At 33.9% G+C, this 20,560-nt stretch overlaps 1 protein-coding gene across 9 annotated transcripts in view; it reads left to right on the top strand.

Annotated features, from left to right (window-relative positions):
* PTPN13 (protein tyrosine phosphatase non-receptor type 13) overlaps positions 1 to 20,560 on the top strand; it is a 223,872-nt gene that overhangs the window by 7,087 nt on the left and 196,225 nt on the right. For 3 of the 9 annotated variants that reach the window (XM_050790406.1, XM_050790403.1, XM_050790401.1), the window contains exon 1: positions 18,949 to 19,215. The exons of 1 other annotated variant lie outside the window; for it this stretch is intronic. In XM_050790406.1, the coding sequence (XP_050646363.1) occupies positions 19,205 to 19,215 (11 nt within the window). In that variant the 5' untranslated portion in view covers positions 18,949 to 19,204. Of the gene's footprint in view, positions 1 to 18,803; positions 19,216 to 20,560 lie in introns of those variants that run through there. 5 more of the 9 variants (XM_050790400.1, XM_050790397.1, XM_050790404.1 and 2 more) reach the window with 3 other exon arrangements.

The raw sequence follows: 20,560 nt of genomic DNA, 5'->3' as shown, positions 1-20,560 counted from the left end.
ATATTTGTATACAGAACATTGGGAGTTATATTGTTGAAAGAATGCTTGATGGAATGTTTTGTGTGCGATATCATTTTCATGTTTTAATGCTTCCCCACTTAGTTGTAATAGAGTCTGTGGAACAAAAGTGAAACATTCTTGTTGAACTTAAATTAAGGTTAGAATGATTATGTAACCTGAGATTGTGTTAAAGATATTCAAAGTTGTATTCTATTTTGTTTTTTGAGGAAAGGTATAGCCTGGGAATTTCTAAAAATTCTTTTAGCGCTATTTACGTATTTTTGCTTCTTCTAAAAAAGTGTAATTTTAAAAATAAACATTTAAATTATTTAGGGGATGATTATTTTAGGTCTTAGTGTAGTTAAATATTTCTTCTGGAACATGTAATTCAGTTTTTGAAGCAAAAATAATTAGTATTTTAGAACAGGAATTTCAGTTTTTAATGATAAATTCCCTTGTCAGTGTCTTTTATATTTCTGTCTTTAGCTGAGATGTAATTTCATGAAATTATTTGAACACCATATTGATTAAATTCATTCTTTACACAATCTGTTCTAATTTTATTTTCATGCTGGTTTCTCTGCCTGGTTCAAGGAATGAGCTTAAAGCAATGTGTAACATATGTCAATTTTCTAGTACTGTATGAAAATTTACCAAGACTGAAATGTATTTTTGTAGCTGTACTTCATGAAAGCTGTGACAGGTGTTTAAAAACAAACAAAAACCTAAAAATTAAATAATAAATCACTACAATAACATAATAGAAACTTTAGTTCCAGAATGTTCGGTTATCAAATCTACACCAGATAAAACTATTGTAGCTATACTATTCACTTGAGTTCTATTGGAGCTTCAATTCTGGCACTGCCTTAAGGAGTATAGAAATGAAAAACGGGATATGTGTTATTACATAGTACCCAGAGATACTGTAACTTCAGTTATAATTCAAGGTAACATATTCCTCTATGTTCACAGTTTGGGGCATATGATTCTTAGAGTTACAATGAAAAATTTAGAATATATTACTCTCTAATATTAAAACTTAATATTTAATGGAAATATCCTTCAATTTTTAAACAAAAGAAAATATTTGAATATGGTTGCATAATATATCACACTCATTGGTGTGAAGACCAAATTGAGCTCTGTTTTTAAGGTAAAATTTTATCTGAATTTTTTTCAGGTTTACGTTAGTACATCAAACTTTCTAACTTTAAAGGGGTTTTAAGATTGTATTGAGATACTAAGATTCAATTGAAAAAATGAGTACTACTGTTCTTCCACCTGCGGGGATGCTTAAGAATCACTGTCTATGAACCACAATGTTTGAGTATTTTTCTAGGTGACTCTGTAATGATAAATCTGGGCTTATACAACATTTGTATACCTAGTTCCCTTTCTAATTGTTCCTTATTCATTAATTCCTATTCTTTGCCAGACACTCTACTAGGCACTGGTGGTGCAGTTTCCGAGACATTTCCAAGGCGTTTCCAAGACAGGCAACTTAGTGGAATAGTCTGAGGCTACATAGCTTTAATCATCTGAGTTCATGCTGAATAAATCAATGTATTGGCAGGATGTATTGCACAGAGTAGCTGTGAAGATAAGATTAAATAACATGCAAATGGCCTTGTAAAACTTTACAAACATGTGGGTACCTATCTGAATATATATACAGGTGATTTGTTTTTAGATGTTGCTGTGCATGGTGTTGACCACTCCTGTTTGATTTAGAGAAACAGTATAGTATGGTATTTAAAGCATAGACTAAGAGCCAGAATGCCTGGGTTTTGATCTGACTCTGTGGTTTAGAAGCTCTGTGACCTTGCCCAAGTTGCTTAACCTTGCTGTACTTTATTTTCCTCATCTTCAAAATGAGGATGATAACCAAGCCTACTTTATGGGATTGTTGTGAGAACCAAATGAGTTATAACATGTAAAGCACTTAGAATAGTGCTTAATACATACTATGTATTTAATAAATATTAGCTATTATCATTTTTAGTATACTTATATTTGATTTATAACAGTTTTTTTAAACATTGGGTACAGGTAATATATGAACTTAAATGTGAGTTCTTGTTTCAAAGTTTATAGGCCTACTTTGTTCCTTGGGCCACATGTTTCTTCCACTCATTGCTTGGGCTTGTTGATATATGTGATGTGTGCCTGATTTTTACACACTTACTAGAACTTGTGAAATGAATGTCATCTTTTTCAAACTACTATAATTATTTTTCTGGTGTTTTCTTTTTATTTTTTTTTTTTTGAGACAAGGTCTCTGTCACTCAGGCTGGAGTGTAGTGGCCCAATTCACAGGTCACTGCAGCACCTCAACCTCCCATGCTCAACTGATCCTCCTACTTCAGCCCCGCAAAGCACTGGGATTACAGGCACCTGCTGCCACACACACCCGGCTAATTTTATTTGTATTTATTTGTAGAAATGGGGTCTCCTTATGTTGCCCAGGCTGGTCTCAAACTACTGGACTCAAGCAATCCTCCTGCCTCGGCCTCTCAAGGATGAGCTGCCATGCCCGGCCTCAAACTACTCATGTTAAGAACACTGTATTTCCTGTTTGGGAATCACTTTTAGGTCATATGGCATATTGTTTTAAACATCCTTTTTGGTGGCATATCTCTTCTTTGAGAGTAGGTTTGATTTAATTAAATAATATATTTTTTCATGTTTTAGAAAGGTGAGTGATAAGTGTAATTTGCATTAAAATGAAAAATGGAGTATAAAGTAAAAATGAATATTTTAAAAATATCTAAACATAATTAGAAAAGAAGATTCCAGAAATATTTTTGATAACATTGTCTTTGAGGACAAGTGTACTTTACCCTTCTGAAGTGTCTATTTAGAAAGGTGACACTCTCAGATATATAAATTGTAGTTTGTTAAAATGTACATGTTCACAGTCTCACACAGAATTATTACCTAATATTTGTGAATCTTACGTTGCGATGCTTCTGAGGCTACGTACTGTGTAATATAACCTAAAATTCTTCAGAAAGTGTTTGTGATCTCATTTCTGAGCTGATATTGTGCATGCTTTTAGTAGTTTTTCTGTTTAAAATTATTTGGTATTTCTCGCAGAACTTTAAATATGCTCTAATGTATGTTATGAATCCCTAAGATATGATATGTATGATTTTTCATTTATTAACTACAGAACTCATAACACATCTCTTAGCACCTCTTACACCTAGTTCCCTTTTTTAACTATATAAAATGAGTCATTACATATATATGTTTTACATGTCATTTTGTCTTCACAGCTATTCTCTGCAATATACCCTGCCAATAAATTTATTTATTCAGCATGAACTCAGATAATTAGCTTCACTCAGATGATGCTAATAAAGTACTTAGACCTAGTGGATATTTAAGAAACTGGATTTACTCTTCAGGGAGACTAGTTCATGGCCATTAAGATCATTTGGTACTTTTGTGCTTTGCATTGTTTGACATTTAATTGTTTGTAATAATGTGATTAATTTATATAATTAAAAAATCAGTATTTGAGCTACTATTGAAATACTAAATTGAGTTCATTGTTAACCTTTTAACAAGACAAAATTAATGTCTATTTATATTCATTCTTAAGTATTTAACTTTTGTGAAAACTGAACTCAGGTAGTGTTATGACTTGTTTATTCATGGTTAGACCTAAATTAGGAAGCACAGTATAATAGAAAGAGCAAACATGTTGAATTTGGGTAGTCCTCGGTTTGAGTTTTAGCTCTTTTAGTAATTAGAATGACTTTGGATAAATTTAATCTATATCTGATCTGTAAAATGGAAATAATAATATATATCTCAAAAGGTTTTGTGAGCTTTATTCCTGAATTATACACATATAAAATGATTGAGCATAGCCTACTGATTCTGTTTACAGGAATTCTTTACCTTTACTTCCCTCTTCAACTGTGTTACTGAGATAAATAGTCGCCTAATAAATCTGATTAATAATGCTGAAATAAAAGCAGTTTATCTCTTTATCACTCAGATTTTAGCCTCTTTAGTTTACATTGGTTTGATTAGGCCACTGCTATTGCTTTGGTTATCAGATTGTTTTATATGTAAGATCTTTTTAGGCAGAGTAGCTACATATAAGCTACTTTAAGACTAAAATGGTTGACATTTTAAAGGAAACAAAATAGGTAAATCTGCCATGTCCCCTTGAATATGTGAAAAATACAGAAATTGACAGAAAAAAAATACCACAGCATTATTTGACCATTTAAAAAAATAGCAACAATTATAAATGTCTTATAAATACATTTAATTTTTTTGAATGTCCTTTGTCTCTTGTGTAAACTAATTATACTACTGTAACATATTTGACCACTCTATGATCAGAATTATTTTCCATAGTTTGAGAAATACTGAAAAATAAAAGAAAGTGGTTCCTACCAAAAAACTTACAATCTTGCTTAAAACACACAAAGACAGGAAACCATTATATATTGTAAAATAATGATTAACTGCAATGAAAGTTTTAAGAAAGTGTGATCTGATTTAATCAGGATTCACTTGGGGAGTAGAGCGTGAGCTGAGTCTTGAAGACATTAAATGTCTGTAGATGAGAATGGTATGTCATGGAGCAAAACAAAAGATATGAGTAAGTGAATTCATGAGGGAAGTGCTTACAAAGAAATGCTGAAGATGCCCTGTCAAAGTGAGAAAAGGATGAGGACAGAGAAGGGAGTGCCTAAGAAACTAGGAAAATGTTATGTTAAAGAAAGTGCCTTAGGAGAGTCGAGAGTAAAGGACCAATAGTTCCAGATGCCACAGGGAGCCTAAGAGAGAAGGCTAAAGAAAAGTAGAACACTGTGATCAGTTGAATATTGCAGGGATAGAAAGGAAATTGAAATGGGGGATGATACTTGGTTTCAAAATAGTTGAGAGTTGGATGATCTGATCTATGAGATTTTATAGGGTCAGAACATTTTTCCTTTTTAAGGTTAAAGGTGGTAAAAGAACAGATTGATTCTATGAGATTAACAGATTTAAAATGGCAGAAAGAGTGAGAATCATCTCCTTTTATGAAGATTGTCTGGATGGTAAAGGATGAGTCCTAGGTAGAGGTAGTCATTTTAGTCAGGGGGAAACAACTTTTTTCTATAAGATTGAAGAGAAGGCTACAAAGATAGATGTGGACCTATTGATGAATAGAAATAAAAATAAGATTTTATAGATAATTTACACTTAATGATAGTATCTTCAGAAGGTGCTATCATAGGAGGCAAGATTATCGCCAGGTATTATTTGGGTAGTGGTGAAAATAAAGAGAGATAGGTAAAGTTGGGATTCATTGCTGTTGGGAAAGTAATGAGAGGTTGATAAAGGATTTATAGAGGCTTTGTGAGTTTGAAGTTGAATAATTTGAACAGTGATGGCCTCAGTCCACATTTGCAGAAAATGAAGAGTAAAGTGAAGAAATTATTGCAGTCTATAATGGTCAAGTAAAATATGGGGCTTGTAGTAATGAGGAAATCCCACTGAGGCTGGGAGGACTGGGTGAAATGGAAAGTGATTTTTTTAGCACTTTCTAAATTTGCTCAATAAGCCAACTATTAATTGAATTAAAGCTATTTATCATTTTCCTCTATCTGCCACTTTTTTAGAACAAGCCGACAAAGGATCTTGATGCTAAAACAAGTATGTGATGTTTGTTTAATTGAATATACTGTGTGGATTAGTTATTGCTTGGTTCACTTAACCTGGGATGGGGGATTGGGAATTGTATTTAAAATGAGCCACCTACACTATACATTTAGAAAAACTGTTTAAATAAAAATCTCATTCTGTTTTTTAATATTCTTCTATACTAGTTGGTTTTATATTTGCCCCTAGTGTGGCTTTACTGTTAGCCTTTATGCTTATTTATTATGATAATCACTAGGATTTATAATTTAAAATTAATTGGAAGTGCTTTCCACAAGTTGCTTTGACTACTTTCTATAGAAATAGAAATGAATGAATGAAATAATAAAAATAACACTCTATTCTCCTCTTACAAGTTAGCATTATACTTGGCAGATATCCATTCCTAAAAAGTTTCTAAATGAATGGCATCTTTCCATCTGAAAATCACATAAATGTTTTATTTGGTGTACTATCAAGTGCAGTGCAATTCAATAAATAGGTTTAGTATTTTACCCACTCAAGACTAGATTTTTTTTCTTAATTCTTGAAATAACATTATGAAAATCCTTGACTCTACAAATACTTGGTTGATTGCGTAAAGTCACCTAGTTGCTTGTTAAATAAGAGCAAAATTCAGTGTAGACCTCTAAAAGTACTATCTTAGCTAGCCATATCATCTGAAGGATTGTCTTTGCCTTGATTGGTAACTGTCCATAATGGTGGCCAGTACATTTTCTGCTGCTTTTTGTATTTCTAAGAAAAATAACTCGAGGAAATAATGTTATTCCAGATGATAAATTAATCCTGGAGCACTTAGCGTTCTTTTAAATTCATTAAAGTTCTTAATCATATAAAATAAGACTTAAAAATTTGATTCTGTCTCAAGATAAAAACTATAATTGTATGTGCTATAAACAGCAAAATTCATGTTTATGATTCCTTTAAAACTATTAATCTTTTTTTTTTTTAAAAAAAAGTCTTTAAATACCCTTACTACCCTAATGAGGAATATTAGAAAGATTTTTATATATCCATCTACATTTCACAACCTTTTTGTACTACATGAAAATATTTTAAAATATATCTATGCTGTCTGTAAATAGGATTCTATGCCATTATAATCTGTAGATTAAGCCAATAATTCATATGTGTATGTTTATATTGTCTTTCACATCATCTAAATGAACACTGAAAATGATTCCAATGATAAGGTACTATTTGGATATTATTGTGTGCTAGACACTGTATTTTAAGAAATTGACACATAGTATATTGTTTATCTTTACAGTCCTATTGAGGTACATGCAATTCTGTGAAGTAAATGCTATTATTATTTTACAGATGAGAAAACTGGGGCTTAGAGAGGCTTAATGAGAGGTAGTGGAGCACACACTTGAATCCAAGTCTGTCCTACTGCAGTCAGTTATCATAACTATAACTTCTCATATCAATAGTGTCTTTTAACATGAGCAGTATTAAGGTGGGGCAAAAAATCACCTCAATATCCTTAGAAAAGATGAAAGAAACCTTGGCAGTCTAATTTGGCATCTAAATTCATGAGATTTTTTATGAGCTTTCAAAACAGTTCTTGCAATGATATATTTTCCTTTTAGCTTTTCTTTTTTCAAGGTCTTCCTCTACTAACTTGTCACTTTTGGTCTTCACAGCGCTGAGTTCCTATAAAACTGTTGAGTAAAGTAAAGATAATGAAGTGCCTTTTTGAAAATCTTTTAACAATGTTTAGATGCTCGTTTGTAGTAATATAAAATTGGAAACAAATAGGTTAGAGAATAGGAATGATTTATTCTAAATCCTTACAATAGAATTTTGTGGTCGTCAAAAATTAGATTGATAAGGAGCTTTTTGTAACATGGAAATATAATGTTAAATAGATAAGGTAAAACCTGGCTAATAAAGCATGATCATAACTATCGTTTTTGTATCACCTTATTTTTTAATAAAAACTTTCAATTTAAAAAGGCCAGAAAAAAACAATGAGGGACATTATAAAGATTTTTATAAGGAGAAACAACCTATTTTAGGAGTAGAAAGATTAGATTGTGAAGAATTCATTATGTATAGAATCTGATTTGTTGAGAAACAAATTATGATATTTTGCCTGAAGATTTTTTTCTTCTAAATATGGAGGAAGCTTACTGATTCTAATGCATTATGTTATTCTAGTCAATTCTTGGAAGATTTACTTGAGACTGGTTTGCTGCTTTACAAAGATGATTAGGTAATAATAATGATAGTACATGCCTATAAAATTAGGCGGGGTTGCTGCTTTACAAAGATGATTAGGTAATAATAATGATAGTACATGCTTAGAAAATATACTGTTTAATAAAAATTTAATTCCTCAAAACATACTTATGGTAAATACTACTATTATCTTCCTTTTTATAGATAATGGAAACAGAGATGCGCTTAGATTAATTAATCTGCCCAAATATAGATGGTAAGTGGGAGAGCCAGCATTTTGCATCTAGGCAATCTGGTTCCGAAGCCTGTATGCCTAAACACTACACACTAGGTAATTTAATAGTGAAAATCATTTATAACTTTTAGTTCAGAGTTGGAAATAATTATCTTATTAAGGTAATAAGGTAATGGCCTTTTTAAAATGAAAGTTTTTATTTAAAAATAAGGCAATACAAAAACAATAGTTATGATCGTGCTTTATTTGACAGGTTTTACCTTTTATCTATTTAACATTGTATTTCCGTGTTACAATGGAGAATAGTTTTAAAAATCATCCTTTGGTTTGGTTAATGGCAGTTATTTACAGAGCCCCAAACTGTTGGTGACTGCTAACAAAGTTTCTTTTGAATTTCCTTTGAATTGACTCTTTCAGTAGGACTGGATGCTTTGTATGTGGTGATGTAAAAAGTGTCTGAGGAGAACTACAAAAGTTTCTAAATTTTAGTTTATCACATAGTTTTAGAATTCATTCACAGTTGGTTGCCATTTGCTCTTAGTTGGAGAAGTGGACTTTGTAGCCTAGAGTTCTTTAAGACATAAAATTGGAATCACTATTAATCCTTTCCCTCAACTGGCTGTCTTCACATCTATTTTTTTTCTTAAGAGTTATGTACTACTATCCCGATGCAAATAGTTTAGATGATCGTGTAGTTCTTTTATTAAGTAAACAGTTTTGTTGTCCTGTGAAGAGGATGAGTTGTGCAGACTTTAGTTATAACTGATAAAGCTTATTATTAAGTATGTTATTTTATAGAATAGGTAAAATTTGTATTTATATAAGGTTGAAAATGTACAAAGATTGAAAAGTAAGTCATCTTTCTTTTGCTTCCAAGTCTCCTTCCTGGGGTGCTTTTCTGTATCCTTCCATGTCAGTAATGTCACTGAAACCAGGAGGAGACATTAATGTTGCACTAAACTGGTGTTTTAGTCTCCCTCAGTGTGAAACTTTGTATGTACCCTCATAGTACGCTATAAAGCTCTTGGCTTTTTAAAAGAATTTATACAAATAAAATATTCATCCTTTTTTTTTTTTTTTTTTTTTTTTTTTGAGACAGAATCTCGCTCTGTTGCCCAGGCTGGAGTGCAGTAGTATTCATCTTTTATATATTAAATGGCATAACTTCTTTTTTCTGCTTTTCTTTTTTTTCTCAGATTACCTCATTAGTCAAACATGTTTCACACTTTTGACCTCTTAATCCCTTTCTTTTGTTAGCACTTAAATATCAGTTAGTAGTAAAAGCAAACGTGGATGTCTTAGCAGTACTAATTTTACAGTGTTGTTTAAGTTGAAAATTTTCTTTTAATTGAGTTTGACAAATATTGGATACAACTGAAGTTGTATTATTTTACAGTTGGAAGGAGGACTTAGATCTATTTCAGTTACCTTATAGAGCATTGGGGTCCAAAGAAGCTAGATATATAGAAACTTTTTAAAACATATTTGTTTTTCTAGTTTTCTTTCCTTGGCTTAAGTATGAATACTAAGACTAAATATGGAGTTAGTCTTATTATGTACCTAAAGTTTAGATTCAACATGGTGAAACCCCGTGTCTACTAAAAATACAAAAATTAGCCGGGTGTGGTGGCACGCACTTGTAGTACCAGCTACTCAGGAGGCTGAGGCAGGAGAATCACTTGAACCCAGGAGGCAGAGGTTGCAGTGAGCCAAGCTCGTGCCACTGCACTCCAGCCAGGCGACAGAGGAGACTCCATCTCAAAGATAAGATAAGAAAAATTTTGGGGGTACTTCCTGCAGCCCAGTAATCTGTAGTTTAAAAATGTGCCCCAAAGACAGCTTTCCTACTATTGGTAGAAAATAAGAACTCTTTTCAAAGTATCTTTCTAGGAATCTATCTCCCCTTTAGAGAAATTAGAAATTTTGGTCATGCTTTTATGCAGTTATTCTCAAAGTCAAAAAATGTTAGTTTCTTAGAATATTATTGTACGTAGCCTAAATCAAGTGTCACTAGCCTAAATGCCTGCAGGGGCAAAAAAGGGGCCAGGGCAGTTAAGTGAGGAGGAAAACAATAGTGAGTGATGGAAACTGTAGTGAACTAAAGAGCTCAGACTAGGTAAAGTGGGAAGCTACTACCCACCTTGAGTGCTGCCACATATTCCCCCCCCCATTTTTATATGAAATCTCTCTAATTTGTGAAGTCTTCTAATTTGTAAATGTTGGGCTGCAAAGTTACACTTTTGCAAATATGGTGTAGGCCGTTGTCCTATAGGCCAAATAAAACATGTCAGCAAGCCAAATAAAGCCCATGGGCCACCCGTATGGAGTTTATACCATAGATTATCTTAACAACCTTACACTTGCATGAACTTGCCTATTTTGTTTTGACACTTATTAAGGGATAATGGTGATAATGATTCCCGCTGTATGTTTTGATTAATATTTTACCTTAACATATTAATGAAGTAAAAAATTGGATTTTTTTATGTAGGAAGAGAGAGCAAAAGACTAGTTCCTAAAATGTATAGAAGATGATGTCATATGTAAATATATGACTTGATTTCCATTATTTTTCTTAGAAAAATTTTATTCTGAGCCCCTTTCATTCTCAAGTTCTGCTATTCCTTTTTCCTACTTTCACATTCAGTATCTCCCTGCTTCTCCCACGATTGTTATTTTCATTTGCAAGAGTTTTAAAAGAAAAATCCTCTTGTAGAAACTCTATAGAAAGTCAATCGCTTTGTGATTTATTTAGCTGCACAAACTTCCAGACATTCTTCCCCATAGCATTACAGTTCCTTACTTAGTATTAATATTACTTCTTTTAAAATTGCTTTTTAAGCAGAAGAATGGACTGCCTTTAAGGCAGTTAGTGAAAGACCCACAGAAACAATCTAGAGGGATGATCTCATAACTATGTAAGATTTGACCCCACTCCATCAGGGGTGATTGAACTGAGATGCCATTTACAGTGGTTCAATACAGAGAAATAAGCATAAGTTAGTGAAACTTGTAGCCAAGATGGAATTACAGGGATAAGATTTACCCTCCTGCCTGCAAAAAACTGGAATAAGGACAAAATATGTGAAACAACAATTTTCAGGACACTGTATATCAGATAATAAAGGGCAGTGATCCGTGAGAGATGGAAACAAGATAAGCCTTATTACTACCTCTACTTACTACCTTGAGAGAGTTTCCAGGCTGTGGCATATAGTGGGAGAAACCAGATGGAGAATGGTAGACTCCCTGAGTTCAGGAGATGGAGCTGAAAGTCTGAGGAGACCAAGGCAGTTAGAGTTAACAGGAAAGAGTACTAGAGAAATGAGAACTGCAGAGAAAAATCCCTGGAGATCTACAGATGGTCCCCTTTGAGTATTCAGCTGAGTATTCAATATTACATGCATGTCAGGAAACGACCAGAGGCCTGACAAGGAACCACACAAAAGGATTCAAGGAAACCTTACTTGTGCTCACACAGGGCTAGGAATAGTGCCTGTTCCCACAAACTGGGCTACAAATGTTCAAGATTTATGAGGCACTGGGTAGGGCACACAGAAGAATCTTGCTCAGTAATGAGGATTAATTAGCCCTAGACTGAGTACTGCTCTGGACAAGTACAACAAATCTTTAAAATAAGTCCTGAAAAGATCAAACGTTAAAGTTTTCAAATAATTTAACTTCAAGCCTGAGCAAAACTCAAAAATATTTACAAATATTTGGCACCCAACAAGATAAAATTTATGATATATAGCAACCGGTAATTTTCAGGCACACAAAGAAGCAGGAAAATATGATCTATAATGAGAAAATAAATCAATAATCATAACTGTCTCAAAACTGACACAGCTTAGAATTAGCAGATAAATACTTTAGAAGTTTTATGTAACTATATTTCATATGTTCAAAAGTTAAGTAGGAACATATTAAACCTCGAAAGACTCAGAAAATGAACAGAATATCTGAGCTGTGGGAACTTTAAATAGCTCAATATATGAAATTTGAGTCCCTGAAGCAGAGGAGAGAAGAAGCATGATAAAAAAAATATTGGAAGAAATAATGGCTGAGATTTTTCTGGATTTGATGAAAACTATAAACCCACACCTTCAGAATCTCTGTGAACACAAAGCATAGGAAACATGAAGAATATTACACCAAGGCACATTGTATTCAAACTGTTCAACACCTCTGATAAAGAGAAAATCTTAGAAGTAGTCAAAGAAAAAAAAAGCCAGAGGAAAAGGCAAGCGAGCATGTGGGACAGAGAGAGGAAATTGGGTTATGTACAGAGGAACACAGATGAGGATTACAGTATATTACTTGTCAAAAACAATGCAAACAAGAAGGCACAGTGACATCTTTAAAGTGCTGAAACTGTCAACCTAAAATTTCTACCCAAAGAAAATATCTTTCAAAAACAAAGGTGAAATAAAGTGGTTTTTCCCCCCCCAGATATACAGTAGCTGAAAGAATTGATAACCAGCAGATCTGCATTACCAGAAATGTTAAAGACAGTTGTTCAGGCAGTAGGGTAATGATACCAAATGGATTTACACAACTAAATGAAGAACACTGGAAATGCTAACTACATCGATAAATGTATCTGATACTTTCCTAATTATTGAAATTGATAATAGGCTGAGAAAAGTAAATTGGCCCACTTTATAAGACTTTTAAACTGCAGTAATGAAATAATAATGGCTAACATTTTGACTACTTACTATGGGCAGGGAATATTACCTTGGGGGCCGATCATGTGGGTAACCTCTGCCAAGCACTTACCAAAATTCCAAATTCCCATAAGGAAAGCAGGTGTTCAGCATAAACCATATTGTTTGCACAAATAATTTAGACGCACTGTGTGCCACTTTTAAGAGTTTGGGAAGTAGTGGCCGGGCACGGTGGCTCACGCCTGTAATCCCAGCACTTTGGGAGGCTGAGCCGGGCGGATCACAAGGTTAGAAGATCGAGACCATCCTGGCTAACACGGTGAAACCCCATGTCTACTAAAATTACAAAAAACTAGCTGGTCGTGGTGCCGGTGCCTGTAATCCCGGCTACTAGAGAGGCTGACGCAAGGGAATGGCGTGAACCCGGGAGGTAGCACTTGCCGTGAGCCGAGATCACACCACTGCACTACAGCCTAGGCGACAAGGTGAGACTCCACCTCAAAAAAAAAAAAGAGTTTAGGGAGTAGTGAGAGCCGTCCTGAAATCAGAGTTCTCAGATGCCAGCCAAAGGTTAACCTTGCGAGCAGGCCTGCTATGTTAATTCTTTTTTGCATTGCTAGACGAAGAATAAAGACTTTTCCCATCATGTATCTTTTTGTTAGGAAGGAAAATCTTTCCTGGTTTCTCTCTCACTACATTCTATCTCAATACCATTAGCTAGGCTGGGTTGCTTATATCCTCACTGCAGTAAGACTGGGAAGTTAAATACCTAGAATTTCTGACCTCTGTATTGGAAGACAGATTCTGCCAACAAGGAGGAAGGGCAGTGGAAATGGAAGAAGAATATCTGTTAGGAGTTGTGTGTTTTTCTAACTCATAATTGTCAATCCTATTGTTTTTAAGGGTAAGGGACTCAGAGATACATGGCTAGGAAAAATAAGCACCATGGCATTTACTTTTTATATAAAATACAATCGAATTTATTAGCAAATTTTTCATTACATAGGTTAGCTTTTGTTGTAATATGCAAGACACATTTGTAGACAAAGTGTTTAAGACAAAATATGTGTCAGTAAACTGAACAGAAAACCCAAAAATTACCCCTATTTATAAACAGAACAAAGTAACCCCACTCTAAATTACTCTGTTTGATTTATTAGTTTAAATGAATTGTTTTTACTAAAACTGTAATACTGCAATTTTGTTTGCACACAAAAGTTTTTGTCAACACTATTGTATGGTTGATTTTACAAATTGATAAGATACTATTCTTCAAAAAGGATAATTTTTTTTTTCTTTTTTACTATAAGAAGTTTAATCATTTCTCAGTAAAGCTATTATTTCTTGGTTTGACTTTTAAAAATTTCCTTTACTTCTGACAGAATACTTTTGACGTGGTCAATTAAACAAATAGCCAATTCATGCCAAAAAACCAGTTGGAATGATCAGATAAATGTAAATGGGTTTTTACAGTGAAACAAAAACCATCAAGATATATTTCCTGATAATAAGGTTGTGTTGTCTTGCCATGGACTAAAACAAAGCAGTCCTGTAATGGAAAATGTAAAGCTTGCATACCCGAAAATCTCAGTACTAAAGGAATGCTACCAATTCCAGTAAAGTATTGTTGATTTTGGAAATAACTTCTAACATTAGACTGCTAAGATGTAGATTTAGATTTAAGAAACCTGAAATGCCTTTCATAAACCTCAGACCTAAAAATTATACTTGGTTTTTGAATTAAGAAAAAAACCTGATTGTATTATAATTGTACTGATTACCTAAGATGTAATTAGTAATTGAAGTTAAGGGATTGTCATCCAGATTCGGAGTATTAACTAACAAGTTTGAATCTGCTACTGAACTACATGTCTAGTCCTAGCATATGTTGTAGTACACAATTTGTTTTTAGCAGATTTTTCAAGTTCCTAGGAATTAATGGACCTATTAGTTGTAGGTTTTAAGAGTAACTCTTTCACGGTCTATTGATTGGAACTAAGGATTTATCATGTTTTGTTAGTCCAAGTGAAATTTTAGAAGACGGCATATGCTATTGAATTGATTTTGTTTTCTGTTAGCCAAATACTTTTAAGAATGACTTTCTAATAATGCAGATACAGAAATTACATAGTGACTATGCCAATAAAACCTGACAAGCCATTTTTAAGCTGAACCATAAAGATGATCAAATATTATTAGTTTCATATGGTTCAATCTGATATTTATATGAGTGTATTTCTGCAAGCACAGGTATATAGTGTTAATTATTCAGTAGAATATTTGTGTGTTAATTCTGTTTTGATCCTCATTTTCATTCCCTACTGTCTGTCAACCCTGAAAGTTATTACTTGTAACAAGCAGGAAGCAACTTGTTAGAAAATAACATATATTAATTTGCATTCATTATAGCATTTTACAGACAATATAGTGTTAGACTTGGAAAACATGTTAGAGGTCCTCTGAGGCCACCCCAGTCACCTAATATAGGAAAATCCCTATGACATCCTCCCCAGATGGTTATTTCCCTCTGCTTAACCACTTAAGGACATTATCTCAAGAGTTTTTCTATATTATTAGAACGTACATATACGATACTGAAAACTACCCAATTTTAACTCACTGGCCTCAGTTCTGCATTCTGTTAGAAATACCATAAAAAGACTACTTCTTACAGATGGCAAATGTTTTAACATTAAAAGATAGACATCATATCTCCTACTCTCTTCCCCAAGAGAAACAGTTCCAGCTATTTCCAAGTCATAGGCTCAAAACTTAGCATTTAAAGAACTTTAAGGATTATTCCAGCAGTAATCTGATTTATAGGGTCTAAGCTACTTTCAGTTCGAATTCCCTGCATTGTCTGATGCAGTGCCTTGTAAATAATGAGCACTGAATAGATATTTGTTATGTGACTGTAAGACTGAGAGGGCAAATGAGATTTGAGTTTATTGTCATTCAGTAAATATTTATTGAGAATCTGTTGTGTACTGGCAGTTGTCCTAGACATTTGGGGATACACCAGTTAACAAAAGAGACAAAATCTCTGTCCTCATTAGTTTTACATTTTGATGTCAAATACATTCAATAAAGATTAATTCTATAATATCAAGTGTTGTAAATGTCATGAAGTGTTACATAATTGGTTAATGGTATGAGAGAGTGAGGGAGTGGGTGATGTTGGTATTTTAGATTGAAGTGGTCAAGGAAGGCCTCATAGAGATGTTACCTCAGAGAGATGAGGTAAGAATTGATCAATGAACTGAATGAAGTGAGGCAGCTCAGACATGTGGATATTTCAGACAGAAGTTAATATAGTTTAGATATTTGTCCCTGCCCAAATCTCATCCTGACATGTAATCCCCAATGTTAGAGGTGAGGCCTGGTTGGGAGGTATTTAGATCGTGGGGCCATGGTGGGTGGGTGGGCAGATTTCTCATGAATGGCTAGGATCATCCCCTTGGTGATAAATAAGCTCTTGCTCTGGGTTCATACGAGATCAGGTTGTTTAAAAGTATATGACACCTCCCCACCCACTTTTTCTGTCCCTTGCTCCTGCTTTCACCATGTGACGTGCCTACTCCCCCTTCTCCTTCTCAACTTCCTGAGATCTCCCTAGAAGCCTCCCAACACCATGCTTTCTATAAAGCCTACAGAACCATGAGTCAATTAAACCTCTTTTCATTATGGATTAGCTAGCCTCAGGTATTTCTTTATAGCAGTGCAAGAACAGCCTAATACAGGAGTGTTCTAGACAAATGCAAGGGCTTAATTAAGAGTCACCAAGACTGGAGTTGAGTGTCAGGACTGAAGGGGAGAGAGTGAATAGTTGAGATGAGATAGTTTGAGGAAAAAATCTTGTAGGGAGCTGTGAGCTTGAGTATGAATTTAAATTTTTATTCTAAGTGTGATGGGAAGCCATGAAGCATTGGAATTATGTGATTAGACCTACATTGAAGAGTCACTGGTGAGAATAGACTACTGAGGGACAAGAGGGGAAGCAAAGCAACCTGTTATAATCCTATTGTCATAATTTTCTAGGGCTTTACTATTTAGTGTGGTAGCCACAAGTCCCATGTGGCCATTTAAATTTACATTAATTAAAATTAAATAATTAAAAATTCAGTTCTTCTGTTGCACTGACCAGATTTCAAATGATATGTCTACAGACAGTCCTCGACTTACAAGGGTTCAACTTAATGATTTTTTTACTTTATGATGGTGCAAAAACAGTAGGCATTGAGTTGAAACAGTACTTGGAATTTTGAATTTTGATCTTTTCTTGGGATAGTGATATGCAGTAGGACACTCTCTCACAATGCCAATCAGTGGCAAAGAGCTACAGCTCCCAGTCAGCCACGCGATCACAAGGGTGAACAACTGACACAGTACCCTACAGTGTACTGTATTCAACAAATTACCTGAGATATTTAACACTTTATTATAAAATAAGCTTTGTGTTTGATAATTTTGCCCTACATAAGCTAATATAAGTGTTCTGAGGACATTAGGCCAGGCTAAGCTATGGTGTTCAGAAGGTTAGGTATATGAATCAGGAGTAGAAATGAGTTTGATTCTAGAGAAAATAAATAGAAGAGTAAGCCCAGATAACTTCTCAAATCACAGATGAAACATTATAAATCTGTGTATATTCCAGTAATTACAACAATTTCCACTTAATGTTCGGAAATTGTCAAAAATTCTATTCAAATTGCTCCATTCTAAAAGTGATTTTGACATTACCAGTTTCCATTTTGAAATATTTTACACATTCCAGTTTTTAAAACATCTAATTTTTATATCTGAGCAGTGACATGAGATTTTATCCTGAATCTTTCCAAATATTGAGGCCTTTCATTTCTTAGGAGAAGTGGAAAAGGCGGTGGAAGGAGGGAAGAGTCCGGATTTCAACTCCTGTCACCATACCACGTTTCTATATGTCTGAATGTTTTCTCTAACATCTCTGATTATTACATCTGGCTCAAGGTAGAGCTTTTCTAAGAGTAGTATTATGGTAAGAGAGGTCATTTCTGCAGCTAAATTTCAGAAAATCAAATCCTGCAATAAACAAGTTACTGTCTTTTCTTTTCTTTCTTTTTTTTCCCCCCCAATACTTGTCTCCATGATGAGGTCATGGAGAAAGGCCCAGTCTGGTGCTAGTTTGTTTGTTTGACTTGCTAATCTCCCTTTTTAACAAATGGAGACATGTCCCAAGCTTGGAGTATTGCTGCACAGGCAGGCCACACTCTTGTGGCTTGTATTCAATAACATTACTGTGTTCTCATGTATCATATTGGTAGTGACTTTTGTACTTACCTTCTATTTATGGAACATTTTACTGGTTTTCCATTTAAGAACATAATATTGATCTAAGATTTCCTTTTTAAATATATTCAAATGTAAAAAAGACATTAAAAAAAGATTAAGTAAGGGCATTTGGGTATGGTAAGTTTATAAGGGGAGGAAATAAATCTTAAATAAATTTTATTATTATTAATTATTATTATTTTTGAGACAAGGTCTTGCTCTGTTGCCTGGGCTAGAGTGCAGTGGTGCAGGCCCGGTTCACTGCAGCCTTGACTTCCCCAGCTCAAGCAATCCTCCCACCACAGCCACCCAAGTAGCTGGGACCACAGGCACACACCACCATGGCCAGCTAATTTTTGTATTTTTTTTTAGAGATGGGGTTTCATCATGTTGTCCAGGCTGGACTCCTGAGCTCAAGCAGTCTGTCCACCCTGGCCTCCCCAAAGTGCTGGGATTATAGGTGTAAGCCACTGCACCCACAGAAATTTTATTCTTAAGAGAAAATAGGTGACTTAGCAAGATGGTTCATTAATGCAGTACACATATGGGTTATTTGTAAAGGGGAATAGAGCAAAAACATTCTAGGACCTCTTTCTCCAAGTTTCATGACCTAGAACTGTACTAGAACATCATGTCTAAATAGCCAACATTACTGATATAATGAAACATAAATACTACACTGCAATTAAATTTAATTTTCAAATTATATCACAAAATGTACTTATTTATGTATAGTTTATGTTTTCCAGTTTAACAAAGGAAATGATATTTCTACCAAGTGCTCCTCCCTAAATCAGTGCATTACTCTCTCTTTCTAGTGGGTCTAATTTTGGGCTAGCTAGCTTTACCTCTGGGAATTATAGAAGTGATTTTAGAAATAAATGTCAAATAACGATTACTCCTGCTCTATTTCCCTCTAATTAGCTAAGTGTTTACAACTAATAGGCATAGCTAAAGATTTTTATATTTTTGTTTAGGCTTCGCAAGAAGACTCACTCTGCTATTTTTCTCTTGCAGCACCACCTGTTTCGCCCTAAAACACAGATTTATGACTTAATTCTCTGTCATGTAGGACACCTATTACCTCCATTTGGATCTTGTGCTTCCAGTTTCTCACTTGTTTAATGAATTCTGTATGCTTAGAAGGTACACAAAGCCTGGGCTGGGGTACACATATGGGGATCACACTACAGGCTGTAAATGTATACAAAAATCCTTTGTTGTGGGTGTGATCACTTTAACAATTAGTGGATAAAAATCTCTTGTATTCACAATAAGCAATTGCATATTTAAAAAGTTTTTATCTCCATTTAAAAATGCAGCCCTCATGTATTTAGACTTTACCATATAAATTTTAATTAAGTTCAGTTCCACTCTCAAGTCCCTAGAATTATGGCAAAATGCTCTCAAAGATAGCAGACTTTCTTATAAAGTTAACCAGCCTCCTTAGTGAAATATGTATCCGCAATTTCTTATCTGCAATTCAAAATCCAAAAATGTCTGAAAAAGCAAAAGTGTTTTTTACAACTCATTTGAATGCAAAACTGTCCTTGAGCTTTTTTGGTGGCAAAACCTGACTGAACTGCCATGAAGCTATTTACAGTTTTTATTTATCCCACTTAGTGTAAATATTCATAGGTTTACTGCAGAAATGTTGATGTGTTAGATTACTGGGTGTTGCCCCAGACCTTTGCTGGGGGTGTTTCAGAATATAGAGTATAAGCACTGCATTACTTTTTTTAAAAATAACACAGCTGGTCCAGAATTTCTCATAAGTAGTTGGAAACCCATGTGTAAATAAGAATATGCATAAGAGAGAAAGTAAGGCTAGATATTTTTCTTTTTTTTTATTCTTTTCCTTTTTTGTCAGTCATATTCTTCTTTGTCTCTTCCTTTTCCTTCTTCTCTCCTCCTCATTCTCCTTCCTAATAAAAGTCAGTAGCAATAACCCAATAAGCAATATCAAATGTGTCGTGTTCTGTCCTTAATACATTTTAAATGACCTCAATAAGATCTATAGTTCATTGTTTATAATAGAATCCATAACAGACAGAACCTTAAATAAACATTATTCTTTCCTAAACAACTTAACTGCTTTGTGTCTCCAAAAGGTCATTTGAGTTATCATTGCAACCGCATGTATTTTCTTCCTTCTGAATCGCACACTGAGTAATTACCACACAAATTAGTAAAATTATGTTACATTTATCTTCAGACTAATAGCATATGGAGAATAAGACCATTGCCCTTATTTTGTGCTCTGTGAATCAGCATGAACATAGATTATAAATTTGACTTTTTAATATTTACTGTAACTTAGATGTTTCTGTTAATTTAATAAAGGCTAATTCTTAAAAAACATACTGTAGTTTTGAGAGAGATAATTACAAGAATACAAGCTTATGGAGAATCTTTGGTAATAACTAAGTACATAAAGCCCTTTTTAATGTAGGTTAACGAAGGTTAGTAAAACCTTACCTATGTGCTATGA

Source organism: Macaca thibetana, chromosome 5, assembly GCF_024542745.1.
Source record: "Macaca thibetana thibetana isolate TM-01 chromosome 5, ASM2454274v1, whole genome shotgun sequence".
Lineage (NCBI taxonomy): Eukaryota > Metazoa > Chordata > Mammalia > Primates > Cercopithecidae > Macaca > Macaca thibetana.
The sequence above is the reverse complement of the archived record's forward strand: the minus strand, read 5'-3'. Positions and strand labels throughout refer to the sequence as shown.